The sequence below is a fragment of the Myotis davidii genome, unplaced genomic scaffold (assembly GCF_000327345.1).
Source record: "Myotis davidii unplaced genomic scaffold, ASM32734v1 scaffold544, whole genome shotgun sequence".
Lineage (NCBI taxonomy): Eukaryota > Metazoa > Chordata > Mammalia > Chiroptera > Vespertilionidae > Myotis > Myotis davidii.
The window spans coordinates 1043227-1063578 of record NW_006297018.1 but is presented as its reverse complement, the minus strand read 5'-3'; the positions used below and the strand labels follow the sequence as shown (position 1 = coordinate 1063578).

The following is a 20352-nucleotide window of genomic DNA, read 5'->3' as shown; positions in this document are numbered from 1 at the left end:
CCCAGGTTCAATTCTGGTCAAGGGCACATGCCCAGGTTGCGGGCTTGATCCCCAGTATGGGATGTGCAAGAGGCAGCAGATCAATTATTCTTTCTCATCATTGATATTTCTATCTCTCTATCCCTCTCTCTTCCTCTCTGAAGTCAATAAAAAAATATTTTTTAAAAAAGAAAAAGAAACATTTTTTCTACTGCTCAAACTGTTGTTTTTTAGAAAGGGTAGAAATGAATAAGCTTCTTTATAGACATGGAAAATTTGGGATTGAAGTCATCATATCTTCCAATATTTTAAAACAATTTAGTAAATGCTAAATGTTAAATTTTCACGTGGAACTAAATATAGAAAAAAAATTTATTTCTTTAGCCTCCATATTTTAATGTTCACAAACTATAAAGAGCATATTTCCTAAATTAAGAAAATCATAGTGCTCCTGTATTCAAAAATATATTATTTTAAAGCTATTATAATTTCATTTACTGTTTGAGTTCTAATTTCAAATGGTCTTTTAATGCAGTACTGTGCTAGATTATATTGCAATTCTGGTCCTAATTACCTATTTACATATGCTTATACAATCTGTGTGAAAATATAAGATAGTTGTTTCTTCAAATCAAAAGAAAAGCACCTTTTTAGTAAAGGTTCAGATCTAAATACCAATATTACTCCGTTATAGGTTTTAAAAGAGAATGCTTGTTAAAGACTCCATTCTGGCTAAATTTAGTCTTACCTATAAAAAAAAAGCTGAATAATAAAATATTAAAACATCTTTTACAATGTAAACATAACTAAATTTCATTAGTCTTTGTGTTTATTTTTTTAAAATATATTTTATTGATTTTTTACAGAGAGGAAGGGAGAGGGATAGAGAGTTAGAAACATCGATGAGAGAGAAACATCGACCAGCCGCCTCCTGCACTGGGAATGCGCCCGCAATTGACCGGAATCAAACCTGGGACATTTCAGTCCGCAGGCCGACGCTCTATCCACTGAGCCAAACCGGTTATGGCTAGTTTTGTGTTTAAATAATATTATTCTAACTTGAGAAGCAAATTCTCTCTCATGTTATCATTCTGGCTAATATGAAGATTCATTACCTAATGTTTTGACTTTACTTGACAAGTATATCAAACATTTACTTAATAATGTCATTGTACATTTTTCTAAAAAGCTGTTTGCCAATAACATGTCTGCTTCTTATGACATAGTAAGCACATCTATTTTTCATGCTTGGTGTGTAAATAACACAAGACTCTAAACAGTTTTCTTTTCACTTCTCTTCACATGGAACAACAGTACTTAACCAGGATTTGCCCTCACTGTTGATCTTATACTTCTCACTCTGGAATAGAACCAAGAATAGAGCCTTACCGCCTCTCTCTCTAGGCTCCAGACAGTCATCAGCTCTAACAGTAAGTAAATAAGAGGATGCTGACCAAGAGAAGTTCACCTGAGTTTACCAGTACAGTCCTCCTTTGCAATCGGTGTCCTTTAGCCATGTTCTGACTCATCTTCTGACTAACATGATTGAGTTGTTGGTCCCCAGGGCCTGGTCTGAATCCTGAAGTTCATATTGCCCAACTAACTGCATGTTTGGTTTCTGGAGCCCTGACTGTTTCATTCTACAGATATTTTTCTATTTTATTATTTTTTTTGTGTGGCTGGCTCCCTGGCTGTCCTATGCCCTGTTCAACTTTCCCTTATATATGAGTTCTCATGACTCCTGCTTCCCTGCTGTAAGTGCTCCATATGCCACTCACTATAACTCCCCTCTCCCCAGGATATGCCTTGACAAACATCAAGAACATTACAGAAAGATTTGAAGAGGTTGTGAAAAAGTCATGCTAAATAGGAAACAATTATCAGCACCTGTAGACTGTATATGTAGGAAAATATTTAGAGGAAGTGAAGTCAGCCTCCATCAGACAGGACGAGTGAAGATTCTGGAGAGCTTGAGGGTCCAGAGTAGAGATGGTAGGAGTTTTCTTCATCCACCAAGTCACTGAGGGTGCCATTCTTCAAAGGAACTAGCTTTGTGCAAGGGTCTCACTCAACTCCCCACCTCTAAGGGCACAAGCTCTCATCCTCATTCCATGTGGGTGTTAAAACCTCAGGCCTTAGGACATGGAGACTGGCACCTCTCCTGGGGAACCATCACTTATCTCAGGTGCTCACCACTTTACTTCTCTGTTCCCTTTTCATTCATAGAATGTGTGGTGCTCTTTGCTTACTTACCAGCTCAGCCATGCACTCGCTGTAATCTGCCTGCCTCTCTAAATGTTCATATCAGGATGGTTTTCAAAATATTGCCAGAACTTTTCAACTATAACATAGTCATTCTTGTTTTATGCCTCTCTTCATGATTTTCCCCAACCAAGAATTCATTCCCTCCTTTCCTGCCCAGAAAATTGTATCCCATCTTCAAAAACCAGTTTCTATGTCAACCTCCATCATAAATCTTTTGCTGACTACCTCAAGCTCTTTCCCCTCACTAAAATTCTTCCCACCATCTACGTGGCAGGTTGGATTTGACTAACCTATGAGTGTTCCATGTTTCTTTTTGCAGCAAAATCCTAAGCTCCTTAATTAAAGTGACTTTAATATGATGCTTTTCTTATATGTCACTGTCTCCTGCCTCCATGTTTCTGCACATGCTAGCCATTCTCCCCCCTTCTTATCCCTCCCACTTGACTAACTTTTAAAATACCACAGACTCACTCAACTATCCCCTCCTCTGAGAAGCATTCAGTATTCCCTACTCTACCCATAAAAACAATAGGTCAGCACTCCCAATGTACCTTGACTATATCTCTGTCATAGTAGCACGTTGCCTATGATTTTCACATGACTTTCCTTTTCCTCCAGACCTCCTGATAGGAAAGGTTGTCTTTTATTTATCTTTGTATCTCCTACACCTAGTACCTATCCCATAGCACATAATCAATATTTATTTCATTCTTTGAGACTCTGAAGGCTAGAGTTACAGCCAAGATGGGATCCTCAGGGGGGCGAGTCAGGTGTCCTGAGGAAGAGAAGGGGTGGCTGCCATATCGGCATGGCAGCTCTTAGGAATTTCAATCAGCCAGTTTCAATCAGCCAGCCAAGGGGATGGCGTCCCAGGAATGACTCCGCTTTCAGACATTTTGATAAGCACTTCCACATTTGTTATCTCATTCAATTCTCTTTGATTTATACAGTTTATCTCCTTGTTACTTGTAGCCAAAGTTTCCTTTGGGGCCCTATCTAGCCCTGTACAGAGAAATTCTGCCCATCTCCATTCCAGACTTGAGTGCAAAATTAGGAAGCCATTTGAAAGGGGAAGCTAGGCTCTTCGATGGTTTCAGAAGCTGAAAACAAGGCCTGCAACCTGGACAGATAAAGCAGGAGTATTCAAAGCTCTACATTGTTCATTTCTTCCTTCTGTGAGAGCCACATAAAGCCTTCATTCAGAGATCCTCAACATTTTTTAAACATAACCTCATTTGGGTAAACCTTAACTGCCTCAACAAAAAATTCTGAATGGGTACCTCCAATTTATTTTAAATAATGTATATTATAATTGTTAAGAAGCAAATTCTTTAAACAAAATTCCAAGTTTTCATTGGTGGCCTCAGGGAAAAATAGTGTGTCCTCTGTCCATCATTTATTTCCTCATATTCTGAGTCAGAGTGAAAAAACAACAGTTTTCCCTATTGCCTTCTGTTCACCACCCCAAGTCCCAGATCTGTATTTTGCAATGTATTTCTAAAATACATCTACTAGTAGCAATGTTTGGGCAAGAGCAGCTCAGTAGATGAGAATAAATACCATCAACTGAAATGATCTCTAGGCATATAACAAACAGTTATCACTCTAGACCAGCAAACTATGGCCTGGGGGCCAAATCCAGACTACTGCCTCTTAGTAACAAACACAGTTTAATGGAACATAACACACCCATTTCTTTGCTAATTGCTTATGGCTACCTTTGTGCTACAATAGCAGAGCTGAGTAGTGATGACAGAGACCATTTAGCCTGCAAAGATTAAGATATTTTACTCCCTGCGCTTTCAGAAAAAGTTGCTGACCCTGTTCTAGAAATCCGGAACGGGGGAAGCTGGACATTTCAGTTGCCAACTGGAGCCATGCTGTCAGATGCCTACAAAGCCTGTGACCTGGAAAGGTGATGCAGGAGTGCCCAAACCTTATGTTGTCCATTTTTATATGTACGATAGCCATGTAGTGCCTACCTCCAGAGGCCCTCCAAATGTCTTAGACACGATCTCGTTTGTTATGCTTGCACCCCTCCTCTGCTGAGCTCCTCCTTCTGTTCAGGGAGCTTTGCCTCCTGACCAAATCCCAACACTCTGAGGCCCTTCTGGGTTTTGCTGTCATTGTCTGGAATTCTTCCAGGTGCCTCAGTGGACCTCAGACTGCCTCCCTTTGTTCCCTATCACTTCAAGCTACTTTCTCCATATCCTATTCCTATTCCAGCATCCTCCCTTTCAAAATGTGGCAGATCCACATGCTCTGGAAGAGGACAGCTAGGATGAATATACCATTAGACATCATTAGACCTCACAGTCACCCACCTCATCTGCACTCTACACCTGCACCATCACCATGCTTGCATTCAGCTCTCCAGTCCAAATCATAAAGGGGAAAGAAGCCTGCATCCCTGTACATGCCCACGGTGCTTAACGTTAAACAATAAATACTAATAGTTAACTGTGTGCATCAGCACAGAACAGGTCCATTCACTTTTCACAACACCGAGCTGCTGGCTGAGGCCTCTCAGGGCAGCTCACTTCTGTGTGCACTCACTGAGATGGGCAGCACTCCACATCATGTCACTTGGCATAAGAACAGGTAGAGCCTGGCAGCTTAACAGGTGGTCTGAAGTTATGTTAGAGTTTACAGTGCAGAATGTATGGTGAAGAGCTTTACAGTGGGGTAGAGTGGGCATGATTATGAGTTTTTCTACTTATAACTGTGTATTTTAGCATAGTTATGGCACCTTCCTGCCCATCACCTTCTCATTTATAAACAGGAATAACATTTCATTGGATTGCTAAAAGATTACATGAAACATGTATGCCAAACTTTTAGAGTGCTTGATATGTACTAGTCCCTCAATGGCATCTTCTGCGCCTTAAAAATGCATGTGACATTTAATGTTTATGTGCTGGTATGTTTTTCAACTAACATCATCACCTACTGTATAGGATCTGGGGATATGTACCACGATGATAAAAAACAAGTTGGTGCCCAAATCCATAGAGTTTATAGACTGTTTGCCTGTCAGGCTACATAGAGCATGTCCAAATAGCTGTTGGAAGCCCAATTTTGGACAGTGAAGAAGAAACTGGCACCCTGAAGCATGAGATAAGCCAGTGCAGGAAACACAGCAGCCTTCAGGTGGCACTTCTCCATCCAGTTCCCATTCCCCCTGACTTCAATTTGGCAGTTACGGATAAGAAACTTTATGCTTGCTCTTTACCCTCTAAAACTGTTGACTAAATTAAATGGAGGACAGAAGACAACCTTCCAAAAGCTACATGGGAATCTAGAATTGGCAGAGAGTGGCACAGATGATGAGAATGAGTCTGTGAAAGTTACAACATGAAGGCATCTGGTAAAGGATGCATTAGTCCCTGCTGGGTTGCCAAAGAGGGACCCTTAGCCAAGATCCTTAATATGCAGATGAAAGTAGTAGAGCTACTTATACAGATTAGGAAAAAGAAAGAGACGAACATGTAAACCTTGATTAAGGAAAAATGCACCTAATAGACATGTATTCTCCTTAACGTTCCCGAGGACATGTGTGTTTGCTGGTTAGTTGCTTTAAAAATCCAACTAACAATAAAAGTTCTGCCCTATCACATTTCGTTATTGTTGTTGTTGCTCTTCTCAGTTCCCTTCTCACTGAGAAGCTTTACAAACTCAAGTTGGGAGGCAGAAATATTGCCTGACCCTACTAGCACCATAGCACATTCATCAGCGAAAGCACATGGGAAAGAAAACAGAGCCAACAGAGCCAAGCCATGTGCAGCAACTTGGGGGCGGGGGGAGGGTGGGAGGGTGTGGCTGTCAGGGAGGTATCTGTCCCCCAGCTGGTTAAGTCTGGCTTCCAGGCTCACATTCCCACTGAGATCAGAACCAGAAAACGCCAGATGCACACAGCTTTGGGTGCTCCCAGGTACTGGTATACTCCTTACTGCGTATACATTTTAAGGTTATATAATCTTTACAAAATAAATAAATCTATTGTTCACATAATTATTAAATACCAACTATGACCTACATTATGATGAGTACAGTAAAGTATTTCAAGCCTATCAGAGATGAGTGGAGCCAAGAACTTCCAGTATAACAGTGAATGAGCCTTCATAGCATTTGAGGGGACTTATGACTAATTTCTGATGTTGCCAAATTTTCCTCTTCACCAGTGTACATGATATTGCATACAAAAGTCTGCAGAGAGCCAACTAAGCTTTTTCACTCAGTGCTGTGGCCTTAGAGAAGCGGAGAGCTGTTAAAATAGTCAGCAGTTTTCAAAACCACTCAAGGCAGCAATGAGCATTAGAAATTGCGTAGAGGCTTCTGACATGTGCTTGGCTGTTCTTGGGTAGTTCTCCTGGAAAGAGGCCATGCTGTAGCTTAGAAGCCAGCAGAGTGCGTGCCAGACTTTCAGTGCCTAGCAAGGAATGGGATTTTAATATCCAGGAATGAAGGAAGAGGGGAGAATAACAAAGGAGTGACATCTAGCATTACAATGCTCTTGCACAATGCAAGGAAATCGCTCCTGAAAGGCAGCCTTCACGGTTGGGTTTTGAAATGTCAAACTGCACTGACCCTGTACTCATTTGTACTTCTATCATTGCATACAGAGGGCTGCTTCCTCACACCACTGCTTGCACTGAGACTCCGTAGCCTTGTGATTTGATTTATGAACTTCAGAGTCAAACCTGGCTTTGAAGTCTCCCCCTGCCATGTACTAGTGAGTATCTACCTTTGCAAACCCTCCGTTTTTACAACCAAGTTGTTATAGAAATTAAATATCATTTTATTCAATAATTCATGTAATACCCCTAGCACAATGTCTAGTATGTTCAAAATGTTCCATGCCATATTTTTAAGAATTACTCAAAGTATTATATCATTAATGGTAAGTCTAGGAGACCTCAATTTAGTTCATTGGTATTTCTCTGTACAACTTGGGACAGGATTTATCTCTCTGGAGTTTATTTAGTAAAATTAAATTTTGGTAGTTCTCCCATCAGAAGTGGAAGGAGATCTTGTGCACTGGTATGGACTGGGTTGGAGGTTAAACCCTGAAATAACTCAGGCACCTAAAGAGCTGCTGTGGCTTTGGGTGACTAATGGTCTTTGTGTGAAGTTGCAGTAGAACTGACCATGCAGTTTTACCATTTTGGTGTTTTCTTAATGTTTATTGGGAAATAATGTAAATTTTTTTTGAGCTCTGAAATAGATACTACAGAAATTGTCATTATAATTTATATTATTTAAAGTTTGTAGTTTATAAATTCAAAAGTTGAGATCCAAAGCCCATCAAATGATAGGTGTTCTAGTAAACCTTCTATACTTTGTGCAAAACAGAAATAAACCAGCTTCTGTAAGGAGTGCAATCTAGCTTTGAGCCATTTAGGCCACCCAGAAAAAAACTCAAGCCCTAAAACTTTCTCTAGAGGCATAGATCTTCATCCTAGGCCTCAAAATATTTCTACACACAGTTTTCTAAATATAATGTCCATCATGCAATCAAAGATAGCCAGTCACAAAATGAGAGATGAGAAACAATAAAAACAACTCTTAAGAATCTACAAAGTTTAGAATAACAAAGTACAGACTTTCAAATAACTATGTTTACTGTGCTTGAGATTTCTTTTAATTAAAAATTTTGAAAAATAACTGAACAGTCTAAAAAGTGACAGCAGATTTGAAAAAGAACCAAATGGAAATTCTACAATTGAAAAACGTGTAATGACTGAAATTACTCAATGGATTCGTTTAACAGTGGATCAAACATACCTGAAGAAATAATTTGTGGCCTGAAAGATAGGTTTGGAATGAAATACGGAAAACCAAAAGTTGGAATAAATAGAAGAGAGCATGGCAAACATAGAGGATATGGAGAGAGGAACCTAGCATTGGAATCCCAGAAAAAAAAGTTAAGACAAAGCAATCTCAGAAAAATAGCTGGGGATTTTCCTATGAATCCACAAATTCATGAAGCCCTAGGAACTTCAGGAATAAAAAATAAGAAGAAATTCACACCTAGAACCATCATATTAAAACAATAGAAAACTAAAGACAAAAAGAAAATTCTTAAAAGAAGTTGACAGTAAAAGTGACCTTTAAAGAAACAACAGTTAAAAATAGAAATGACTTTTCAACATCAAGACAGTGGAATCTCTCTTCAATGGACTGAAAGAAGATCACTGTCAACCTAGAATTCATACCAATAAAAGTATCCTTCAACAATGGGACTGAAACCAATAACGTCCAGGCAAACAAATGCTGACAAAATTCTTTACCAGTAGACCTACATTGTAAAAGAGACCAATGAGTGTTCTTCAGGCAAAGAAAAATAACCTCAGATGGAAGGTCAGAGATGTGAAAAGGAAGAGAAGCGATAAAAATGGAGGCATCAGCAGCTGGAATCTGTTCAAGAATATGATTTTGAAGAACCACAAGAAGCTGACTTCCAGGTGAGGTTATCTTCCCCCTATATTAGTTGGAAATTATATTTGACTATCCTCTAAAGGAAAATAGTTAAACCCAATCTTTATATCACATTTTGGAATATATTCTTTTACTATTTGGGGATAAAGGAAAATCAAATGCTATTAAGAGAAGATCAATATATTATACTGCATGATTTAAAAATACAAATGGCCAAAGAAACCATTTATAAGTAATAACAGAGAAAATATGTACAGTAGCTCATCAAAAATATTAGTTGTTCTGGCAGTCAGGAGCTCTTTCTGTCTTGTGTTATGTGAGTTGAAAATACATTATAAATGCAAATTTCTGATATTTAGGATACTAGAATAAGGTAAGTGGTTTGTAAAAAAAAAAAGTAAATAGTTGTATTTTCAAATTAATGAAAATTTTCAGTATAGACTACATGTCCCCTTGATGTCCCTTCCATCCCTAGAATTTTAATATTCATGCTAAATATTATGAGAATATCAGTCCTGAATTATTAAGGTACAAGTCCTTTGCTCTAAGAATAGGTCAAGGGGACTTCCAATTAATCTATTCCATTGTTCTAAAAGGACATCATTACCAAATAGAATCATTCCACCAACAATGGTGCTGTATAGTCCTGTCCCATTCACATTATCCACTCTGCCAGTCCCCTTTATGTCAAGGTATTTCTATAGCAAGTCCCTGTTCTCTGAAAACCACCATGTGGAGATGATAATTTATGTCAATGGTTTAACTGAATCAGATCAGGAATGTCCTCTATAGGCAGCAACAGCTGGATGATAAAGCAGACATTTGGCATCAGTTAATTTTTATCCACATCATTGTCTCAGGCAAAACTGAGAGAGGAAAAAAATGGGCATTTGACACTCACTCACCTGCCGGAGTTTGGTTCCTACCATGGAGGCACTGCTGTCAAGCACAAATACCACATTCTTGGGTAAAGGAGGAAGGTCTTTGGGGGCAAAGTAGTGCACAAAATACTCATTTAGAACCTGGTGCAGGGAAAAGAAAGTAAAAATGATAGTATCCAGAATAAGTAGAAAAACTAAAATGGACAGTCTATGGAACTTCTAAACATCAAAGGTAGCATGAAACAGCATCTCTGGTCAGTTTCCACACCCAGAACAAAAGTACTCAGGGCCTTGATCCTTCCAAAAGAACCAATTGCTAATTTAATCTGTATAAGGATAAAATCAACCCTTCACATCTTATTGGCTATGTTGACTAATTTGATTTGAATTGTCCTCTTCTGCCTCTTGCCACTTGAGAATCCTGCTTCCTTAATTATCTGGTTTTTACCAAGCATCTTACAAATTGAGATGTCAAGGAGGTTGTCCACATTCTGGGTGCACATTAATACATTTTAACATTCCCACACTGTCTCTGGAGCAATAAAACCTAAATGGAAATGAGTCAGGGACCAGTCTCTTTTAATTAAAATTTAAGAAGAACTAAAATTCTAATGCCATCTAACATAGCACAGGGAAAATTGTAGATTTCACTTGCTCTCCAGATTACTGCAGCAGGAAACAGTACCCTCAGCCTCCAGCTAGGGAGTACCACTTGTCTCCTGGGAGACACATTTTGGGTTAAAACATATTTCCTAAGAATCAGAAAATCCCCGTCCCTTAGATAAGTATTGAAATTCCTAGTTCTGAGTCTAAGTAAAAGTATTAAGCAACTAACATAAAATAGTAGCAACAAACCCCTTACCTGGATGTCCCCAATGCTCTGTTCCCTATTGACATCATATCTAATGATGAAATCTCCCAGAACACCGTTCTGGGCAATCCTTGCTTGTTGAACCACACTAGGCTTAAAAATGACTTTGGCAAAAGTTTCATTTTGGTTGATAACTGTAGAAGGAGGTGGCCCAGCATCATCTGCATGCAAAATATAGACATAATTAATCACTAAATATATAAATATTTTCCTGTGGGGGAGAAATTGTGTTACAGTGACACAGAAGGTTAGACTTCATTTTATCATGGGTTTATTTCCACATGAAATTCCTAGACTTCATACTGATAATGTATCTTGATGCATGAGATATGCTATCATATAGTTCACCTTCGTGCCTCCTTTTTCATCTTTTCTTGTGAGAATTTTTTAAACACACAAAAGTGAAAGAATAGTAAAATGAACCCCATAGACCTATCACCCAACTTTAATAATTATCAACTATTTGCCAATGTTTTGTATCAATTTTTATGTATCACCTCACCATTTTTTGATAGAGTATTTTAAAGACAAATCCCAGACATCATATTTCATCCATAAATACTTCAGTGTGAATCTCTAACTATAAGAACCTTTTTTTGCATAACCACAAGACCATTATCACAAGTAACAAAATTAATAGTCAATCCCTTATTATAGCTGAATACTCAATCTGTATTAAAATTTTCCTGATTCTTTAGAAAATGTCTTGGAATGTTTGGTTTGTTGGAATTAGGATCAAAACAAAGTCCCAACATCACATTTGGTTTATGTTTCTTAAGTCTCTCTTAATCTATAAGTGGCACCTACCCTCACCTTTTTTCTACTACTACTAGTTAATATATGTGTTATAAAACACTGGTCATTTGTTCTACAAAGTTTCTCACATTCTGCATTTCTTGATTATTTTCTTGTCCTGTCTTTTAACTTGCAGCTCTATTTCCCTGGTTTCCAACCTTGGTTTGTGCTGTAACATCTGGGGGAGCTAGAAAAAATACTGATGCCCAAGTCAAGAGCTCATTTAATTGGCTTGGGACACAGCCTGGGCCTCAGGATTTTAAAATTTCCCTTGAGAGCCTAATCTATTGAGGCTCGCACCACAGCTCAATCTCCTGTATTTCTTTGTGTTCCGGTAGGTAGAGCTGAAGGCTTGGTTAGACTCTGGTTCAATGCTATTTGCAAGAACACTTCATAGGTGATGTACTTACTACTTTATCACATCAGAAGGTACATAATATCAACTTGCCTACTTTTAGTGATGGCAAGATTGATGGTTGGTTCCGGTATTGGAAATCTGATCACCCATAATGAAGTTCCTCATCAAACTTTCACTTAACAGTATTATCAACTGCTGATAATGTTGGTCTAAACCCACTATTTCATTAGAATTGTAAAGGGGGTTTCTGATTCTATCATTACTTCCATATGGACTTCTTCCATAAAGAAAACCTTTCCCCCACCAGTTATTTGGCTGCCCTACCATACTATTTGTCCAGAAAGTTTGTGGCTCTTAAAAACAAACAAACAAACAAACAAACAAACAAAACCCAACAAACTTACTCAGAGCTTTCCCCACTTTCCCAAAGCTTTTCCCAGCATGAATCTTAGGCTATAAATTAGAATTTCAGAAAGGTAAACAGATGAATGTATTTTATGTGATTTAAGAAAAATTAGTTAGATGACATTAAGCAAATCCATCCCATTTTTTACCCCTGACCTTTACTTCCTGTTAGAAAACAAAGAATCAGTTCACAGACAACCCACTTTTACAAATATAAACACCACCATGTTTATATACTTAGCAACAGAAATCCAAATTTTTGAGATCTGTTTACACAATAAATGTGAAAATAAATTAGAGAATTCATAAACATCAGTGCATGTGGAGATGTTTTATCTAGATACTGAATCAAAACCAGGCTTAAGACTGCTGTAAAGCATCTATCTTAAAATCTATTCAAGTGAATACCATAAAGCTGACCAGGAATTTTCCATCCTTATTTAAAAAAATAAAAAAGGAAATGAGGCATAATTTACCCATGGTAATTTGTTTTTAAGAATAAACTTCCTTCTGCTAAATTTTACTAGATATTAAAATAAAAGGAAGTTTAAACATTTCCTTCAACAGAATAGACAATTATTTTTCACCAACAAGTTAGGTATAACTGATAGGGGGGACTTATAATCTAATAGATAGAGCATCTAAGTTAATCTGAAAAGTAATCATATTTTTTAAAAATCTTAGAACACATATACTTATGTGAATAGGTGGCTAAATTTCTTAAATATGAATAGGGGGTTAAGTTTTTCTTAAAGTTTCCTTTTCAAGGCCTATGCAAAGCAATTGAGGAGGTGACTCAGTTGTGAATCCAGCAAGCAGAACCGATAAACATGGTCAGGCCGACCCACCAGGAGTCAAACCATCATCTTATCAATATCATCTCATCGCCTGATGACTAATTACAATAGCTGACATCTGCAGACCCCCAAGCCTGCACATAGCTGCATTCCACACCTCAGCCCCTTCCTTTTTATAATGCCGTCCCCTGAATCATGTATCAGGATTGATACATGTAAGCACCAGTCTTCTTGGTTGGCTAGCCTTCTCAATAAATGCCTAATATGATCCAACCCTGCCTTTGTTATTGGACACAGCGACAGGCAGCCAGAGCCCACCCAGGGGTTTCCTGGTAACATAACCTTAACAGGAACCACAGAGCAAACTGAGTCTACTATTATTTCTACTTATCAAGGGCAGAAATTTTGGGAATGACCAGAGAGCTAGCAAATAGGAAAGTTTATTCCTGTAGAAAGACAACTGTATGGAAGAGCACATGCTTTCAACAGATTTGCTCATCTGAAGAAGGAGTTGGGAATTTCTCAATGCACATCTACAAATGCGAGCCTCGGTAGGCAGGAAGAAGGAAAAGAGGCTGATAATGAAATGGTCCTTGAAATAGAAGGAAATTTGCTGTTCTCCGGAGTCAATCTATCATTTCATAGGTGATTATTGGTAAAGCACCAAGAGTGAGCAGCTTGATAATACACTTCCTAAGAACTCAGGACCATGAATGAATGAGAAGGACCTGAATTTACTAGTAGTACTGGCTCTACCTCTTATTATCTATGGGACTTTGGGCAAGTTACTGAGCCTGGGGTATCTCAGCTATAAAATGGATTAACTCACACTATTGAAAAGATTAAGTGATGTAAAGTATTTAGTGTTATTCTGATTCATGGTAAGCAGTTGTGTTAGCTAATATTATTATGAACCTAAAATATCTAAAATAGGGGAAGGGCCAGGGAATTAAATGTAAGACAATACATCATGTCAAACTTGGGATACTACAGGCAACAAAAAGAAAAGAACTACTGCTATTTACAAAGTAGTTGAATTTCACAATCATTTAGAGTAAAACGTAACATAAAGAGAGTGCATATTCTCCATTTTCCATTTACATAAAACTTAAGAGCAGCACAACTTATACATGGCAATTGGAATAGAACAGTGTTAGCTTTGCGGGGGGTGAGGACTGACTAGGAAAGAGTATAAGGGAGCCTTTGGGGTGGTGGAAATACTCTATTCTTGATTTGGAAGTAGTTATACAGGTATATACATATGTAAAAATTACTCAAGGTGTACACAGAAGATGTATATACTTTATTCTATGTATACCACAACTTTTTAAAAAGTTAAAGTTATTGAGGAGTTGGATAGCAGAACAGATTAGGTATATTCAGAGTAATTCCAGCTGGCAGAACCCAGAAGCACTTTCATGCAGTATCAGTAAAAGCTCTATGTAAGATGTCCTGTTGGCAGAGGTCACTATCCCAACTCATCTGTTTAGAAGTATTCAGAGCCAACCCTGGGTGACTCAGTCGCCTGCAAGGATGGTGCCAAGAAGTTCTAACTATGTGGTCTTGGACCAGCAGCATCAGTGTCACCTGGGAACTTGCTGGAAACACAAATTCTTGGGCCCACCTAGAAATTCTGAATCCGAAACTCTGGAGGTGGGACCCCGAAAGAAGTATTTTAGCAGCTGATTCTGGTTCCTGCACAGAAACATGGTCACGTGCTTTTGATGTACGTAATTGTGTGGCACTGACATTGTACATGTCTGCAATTAGATTTGACTCTTTATACTGTCAGCATGTACCTACTTTTTCTTGTTTCAAACCTCTCTCATTGGTATGCTCTTTACAACCACACTGAATTAATACCATTCATGGTTGAATAAAAGCATTGAGTATTAAAAAATATAATTTCTCTCTTCATAATTCATTTGACTAGGCTCTTTGATATAAGCCATGAAAAAAGAGGGTGTATTATTATTTTGGCTTCCTATTGACCTCTGATGTTTGCTAGTTCATGATGAAAATTCATGAGATTCCTCTAAATGGGCTCATTTTATAGCCCAAATTGTGGGTTGATTCACAGTTTGGTCACTGACCGAGAGGTTTAGCCCCTGAGGCTGAGTTCCACGTATTAAGTACCAGTCAAAGTGACCCAGTGAATTTTCCACTCCCTATCCCCCTCCAACAGAAGTTACCTGGAAAATAGTCCAGAGTAATCTCTCTAGAAAAAAAGAATCCTCTTCTTATTAGAGGAGGAAATAAATCTTTTAACCAATGAGGTTAATGACCCAAATCTCAAAGCAGAATAAGACTATTCAGCTTTTCCTTACTGTGAATTGGACTCATGCTGTTGCCCCCCACAAAATAGTTCATAGGCACAGTGAGTCTTATTAGCAGGGCCCTCAGCAGTCACGGGATATGTTCTGAAGATAATGAAGGGTGCGAGGTTGGGAACAGATCAAAAGAGTGAGAATCTGGCTACTTCGCTAATAACAACCCACATCTTTTCTTCCTGTTGGTTTTCTCTCCTTCACGCCCCTTGGTTAGGGTCAGGAGTGTGGCAAGTGCTCTGAATTGAAGGAGGCTCTCTTCTAATGTCATCTTCCTATTTTAATCCAGGCATCGGTCTTGTGCAAGACGACCTCCAGTGGCATGCAACTGCCTCTGGTGTGTCCTCAGTGAGATTCACTAACGGCTTTTTCTCCATACATTCTTCCCTGCTTCTCAGGCCATCAGCATCCCCATGATGCTCCCTTCCTGTCTGAAGCCCCATATTTTTGAATAAGAAATAGGTCTTATTTTAAAGGCACATAATACTGAAGAAAGTACACTCTAGAGTGTGACAGACTCAAAATGACTGACTTAATATCTCTAAGCCTCAGTTCCACAACTGTTAAATTGGAGTAAACCATGTCATAGAATCACTGTCAGAATCATGAGATCACATATAGAAGGAACTGAGCTTAGCACATGGCGCACGGTAGGTGCTGACCACATACTAGCCTCCAGACTCTTCCCCCTCAGAAGCAGCTTCTTGTTTTCTCTGTCTAGGTTGAAAGGCAATGAATGAGTTTAAAATATTCTTTGATTACATACAACTTACATTTTGCCATAACAAGCTTCGCTACACCCCAAGAGCTTAGTAAAAACAAATAATCATTATTTGGAGGGGAAAAAAGTCACATCATAATAAACATTCATAACAGGCATTTAAGAATGTTTATGTAGAGAACAATCCTTATAAAATATAATGCAGTTAGAAGCCTTCTGAAATTAAATGCAGAACTTTGCATGAACAAGCATACATGTTTATTTTTCCTGGAGAGAGAATCCATAGCTTTCACCAGATTCTCTAAGAAGTCAACACAAGGTTAAGAAGCTTGTGTACAACTGTTATTAAACATTCCTCCTGTCTATTCTATCTTTTAATGACAAAGCACTTCATACATTTTGTGTAAATGAAGAGAACAAAAATGCATGTCCTTAGCTTTGTCTTGGAACATGGATTTTATTCACAAGTAAACATTCTCTTCCTAGACAACCACATGGGGATAAAAGGAAGCCAACTGCTGTGTAACATGTCTAAAGGTGACAGTATTTAGGAGCAAAGAACCACACACAAGGACGTCAGCTGGAAGCTACGCCCCTTTGGGTCAACTGACAGAGGGATTTCCTGGCCTCTGTTTCCTGTGGGCCGTGAGGTTGCCTACAGTTGGAGAAAAGCAGCCAACACCTGGATATTTTACAAAAGGATTTCCAAACAAACACTGCCTGCTCATTTCCCCTTGGAAAAGAGACTAAATTATCTATGGGCTCCAGGGAGTCATATTTATTATATTTATTTCTTAAATATAAGGCTGTCAAAAATACTGTGAATAATTGGGCAACTACCCTTTGATAGTAGCAATAAAGACACGATTCAAGCAAATCAACAAAGTATTTTAAAAAAGTAATGGGCATGGTGATTATAGTTAACAATACTGCATTGCATATTTGAAAGTTGCTAAGAAAGTAATATTAAAAGATCTCATCATCCTTAGCTGGTTTTGCTCAGTGGATAGAGTGTCAGCCTGCAGACTGAAGGGTCCCAGGTTCAATTCTGGTCAAGGGCACATGCCTGGGTTGTGGGCTCAATCCCCAGTAGGGGGTGTGCAGGAGGCAGCCAATCAATGATTCTCTCTCATCGATATTTCTAACTCTCTATCCCTTCCTCTCTGTAAAAAATCAATGAAATATATATATTTTTTAAATCAATGGAAAAATATCCTCAGGTGAGGATTAAAAAAACACACACGTGAAAATAAAAAGTGGTTGGTGAGGATATGGAAAAATTAGAAACCTTGTGCACTGTTGCAAATGTAAAATGTTATAGCAATATGGAAAACAATATAGCAATTCCTCAAAAAAGTAAAAATATAATTATCATGTGACCCACCAATTCCACTTTTTGGTCATATACCAAATAAAATTAAAATTTCAAAAATCCTGTGAACACCCTGTTCATAGTAGCACTATTTACAATAGTCAAGAAGTGGAAGCAACCCAGACATCCTTCAACAGAGAAGTGCATGAACAAAATTAGGTCCGTACATACCATAGAATGTTATTCAGCCATGAAAAGGAAGAATATTCTGTCATAAACCTTGAAGAAATTATGCTAAGTGAAATAAGCCATTCACAAAAAGACAAACACTATGTAACTCTACTTATATGAAGTACAGCATAGGGAAATATAGTCAATAATATTGTAATAACTATGTATGGTGCCCATTGGGTACTGGAAATACCAAGAGGAACACTTTGTAAAGTATATGGTTGATTACCACTATGCTGTACACCTGAAACTAATACAAAATAATATTGAATATAAACTGCAATTTAATTTTTTAAATAAAAATATTTTTAAAAGAAATTTAATGTTATGTGTTTTATACCACAATTTAAAACTTTTTTAATTTTTAAAATTGCCAACTCTAAGTTTTTCAAGTACAGTGAGAACATCTTTGATATTTTTAGGTTTCAAGCATCTAGCACAGCGCCATGAACATGGTGAGAACTCAAGGCAAGCTTGTTGAACATTTAACATGGAGATGACTTAACACATTGGCATGTAGTTGGGCGAGTGAATAGAAGAGCTCTTGAAGGGATCATCTTGAAATTGTTTTGGTGAATGTGGTAGATGCTCTAGGTAACTCATGTCACATGCCCTGGACCCACCTCTGGTTCCAGCCACAGCTATGGTGGACAGTGCCATATGCCCAGACAACATCCCACCTCACACATCAAACTAAGACAGCAACAAAAAGAGGTCTTCCATAGAAGAGTAGGTTGCACACCAATGTCAAGTTAATGGGGGATGGACAACCTCCTGGGTCTCTCTGAGCCATTCTGCTCATAGCTGGTCCTGCCTGAACTACAGCCAATGTCAGAACAAAGAAGATAAAATGTGTTCTCATGTCAGTATTAAAAACCAAACAAAACAAAGCCATCTATGGAGCCAAATGATTCATACCTGAATAATTTCTGCACCGAACAATGCTGGAAACCCTCACATAACAACCAGATTGTTTTCTGGCAAAGGTACAGAGGCCAAATAGGGCCATGCCCTTTCAGCTGCAGGGTGGACACTGGATCCGGGGGAGAACACAGAGCAACAGGGAATTGGAACTGGGGTGACAATTAGTCATAATTCAGCCCTTTAATAGGGCAAAGATGCCAGATTTAGCAAATAAAAAGACAGGATGCCCAGTTAAATTTGAATTTCAGATAAACAGTGACTGACTTTTTTTTTTAAGTATAAATATGTCACAGATACTTGCATGGGACATACTGTTTATGTGAACTTCAACTTTAACTGAGCAACTCAGGATTGAGTTTATCCAGCAATCCTGACAAAGAAGATGAGCTCTAGATTTTTGTGATCAGTCTTCTGGAACCAAATTCTGTCTTCTAATCCCTCCACAACAAATTATGATCTACACCAAGATCTGGCAACATTAACCAACTTAAACTAGGAAAGAGTACAAAACCTACCAGCCTTTCCTTTGCCAACATCTATTATTCCTAAGTTCATTTTGTAGATACTTAGTGAGCACCCATTATATGGCATGCACCATTCTAGGTGCCTAGAATACAATCCTAAAAGACCTTCACAACAAAAGAAAGAGTCATGAGATTAACCAACCAAACAAAGAAAACGTAAGATTTTAAAACATATTCAATTTGACCCCTTCTTGGCCATCTGCTGAAATACAAGACATTGTGTTAGTCTCCAATCAGAGGTGACTTGATCTTGCAGGACCTGTGGCTGGTCATCAAACTATTCCCAAGGACAGCTGCAGTGTCACCAACCTCATCTTAAAATAAGAGGTAATGAAACTGTATTTCAAGTGGTTCTCTTCCAATTAAGCTTCCTCAGACTTTAGGATCATCTTGAAGTCCACATTTTATAGGAAGCTTACATAGGAATGAGATAACTAAAAAGCAAGCCCTAGGTTGAATTCCACATAGTCCTATTATTTGCCCTCCTAGGCATGTAAAGGAACACATAACTAACTGCTGAAGAGCAAAGCAAACAGTACTTCCAGGGCACTTGAAGAAGTGGGAGTCTAACAACCTAAATATATGTTTACTCATTGTATGTTTTTGAGGTACAATTCACATCACATAAACTTAGAAAGTGTACAATTCAGTGCCATTTAGTTCATTCATGATGTCGTGCAATCACCACCTCTATCCAGTTCTAGAACATATTCATCACCCTCAAAGAACACTCTGTAACCATTAAGCAGTCATTCCCCATTGCTTTCTCCCCAGGTCCAGGCCATCACCAATCTGCTCTTCATCTCTATGGATTCATCCATTGTGGACTTTTCATTGCTTTGTATGGATGACTAATATTCCATTGTATGAATATACTACAATTTGTTTATCCACTCATCCACTGAAGGACATTTGGACTCTTGTCCCTTTTGGCTTTTGTAAATAGTGTTACTATGACCATTCATATTTGAGTACCTGTTTTTAATTCTTTTGCGTATATACTAAAAAAAATTGCTAGGTCATATGCTAAATCTATGTTTAACTTTTTGAAGAACCATCAAACTGTTTTCCATTGTGGCTACACCATTTCACATTTCCACCAGTAATGTACAAGAGTCCCAGTTTCTCCACATTTTTGTTAAAACTTAATTTCCTGGAGAAACTAAGATGGCGGCATAGGGGAACACCGAGATTGCTGCCTCCTACAACAACTTCAGAAACGCAATAAAAGGACAGGACGGTCAACACCCAGAACTACAGGAAGGCTGGTGGAGTGGAAATTCTACAACTAGAAAAAAAGAGAAAACCACATTGAGGGTCAGGAGCTGCGGAAGTAAAGTGCAAAGGTACGGAGGCTCTAGCGTGTGGAAGGGGGCTGGGGAGGGAGTCACAAGCTCCCAACTGCTCTGAACTCCGGTTCCGGGAAGTCTCTGGGGACCCAGGACTCATATGGGGAGAAACTGGACTGTCTGGCAGCGGGCAGAACTCGGAACTTGAGGGCGGCTTTCCCTCAGAGGTGCTTCT

General features: G+C 38.5%; 1 protein-coding gene across 1 annotated transcript in view; it reads right to left on the bottom strand.

The window, feature by feature from the left end:
* ITIH5 (inter-alpha-trypsin inhibitor heavy chain family member 5) overlaps positions 1-20352 on the bottom strand; it is a gene marked incomplete at its 5' end in the record, with an annotated part of 79809 nt that overhangs the window by 27837 nt on the left and 31620 nt on the right. The window contains 2 exons of the mRNA XM_006772634.2: positions 9588-9704; positions 10426-10595. Coding sequence (XP_006772697.1) covers positions 9588-9704; positions 10426-10595 — 287 coding nt within the window. The remainder of the gene's footprint in view (positions 1-9587; positions 9705-10425; positions 10596-20352) is intronic.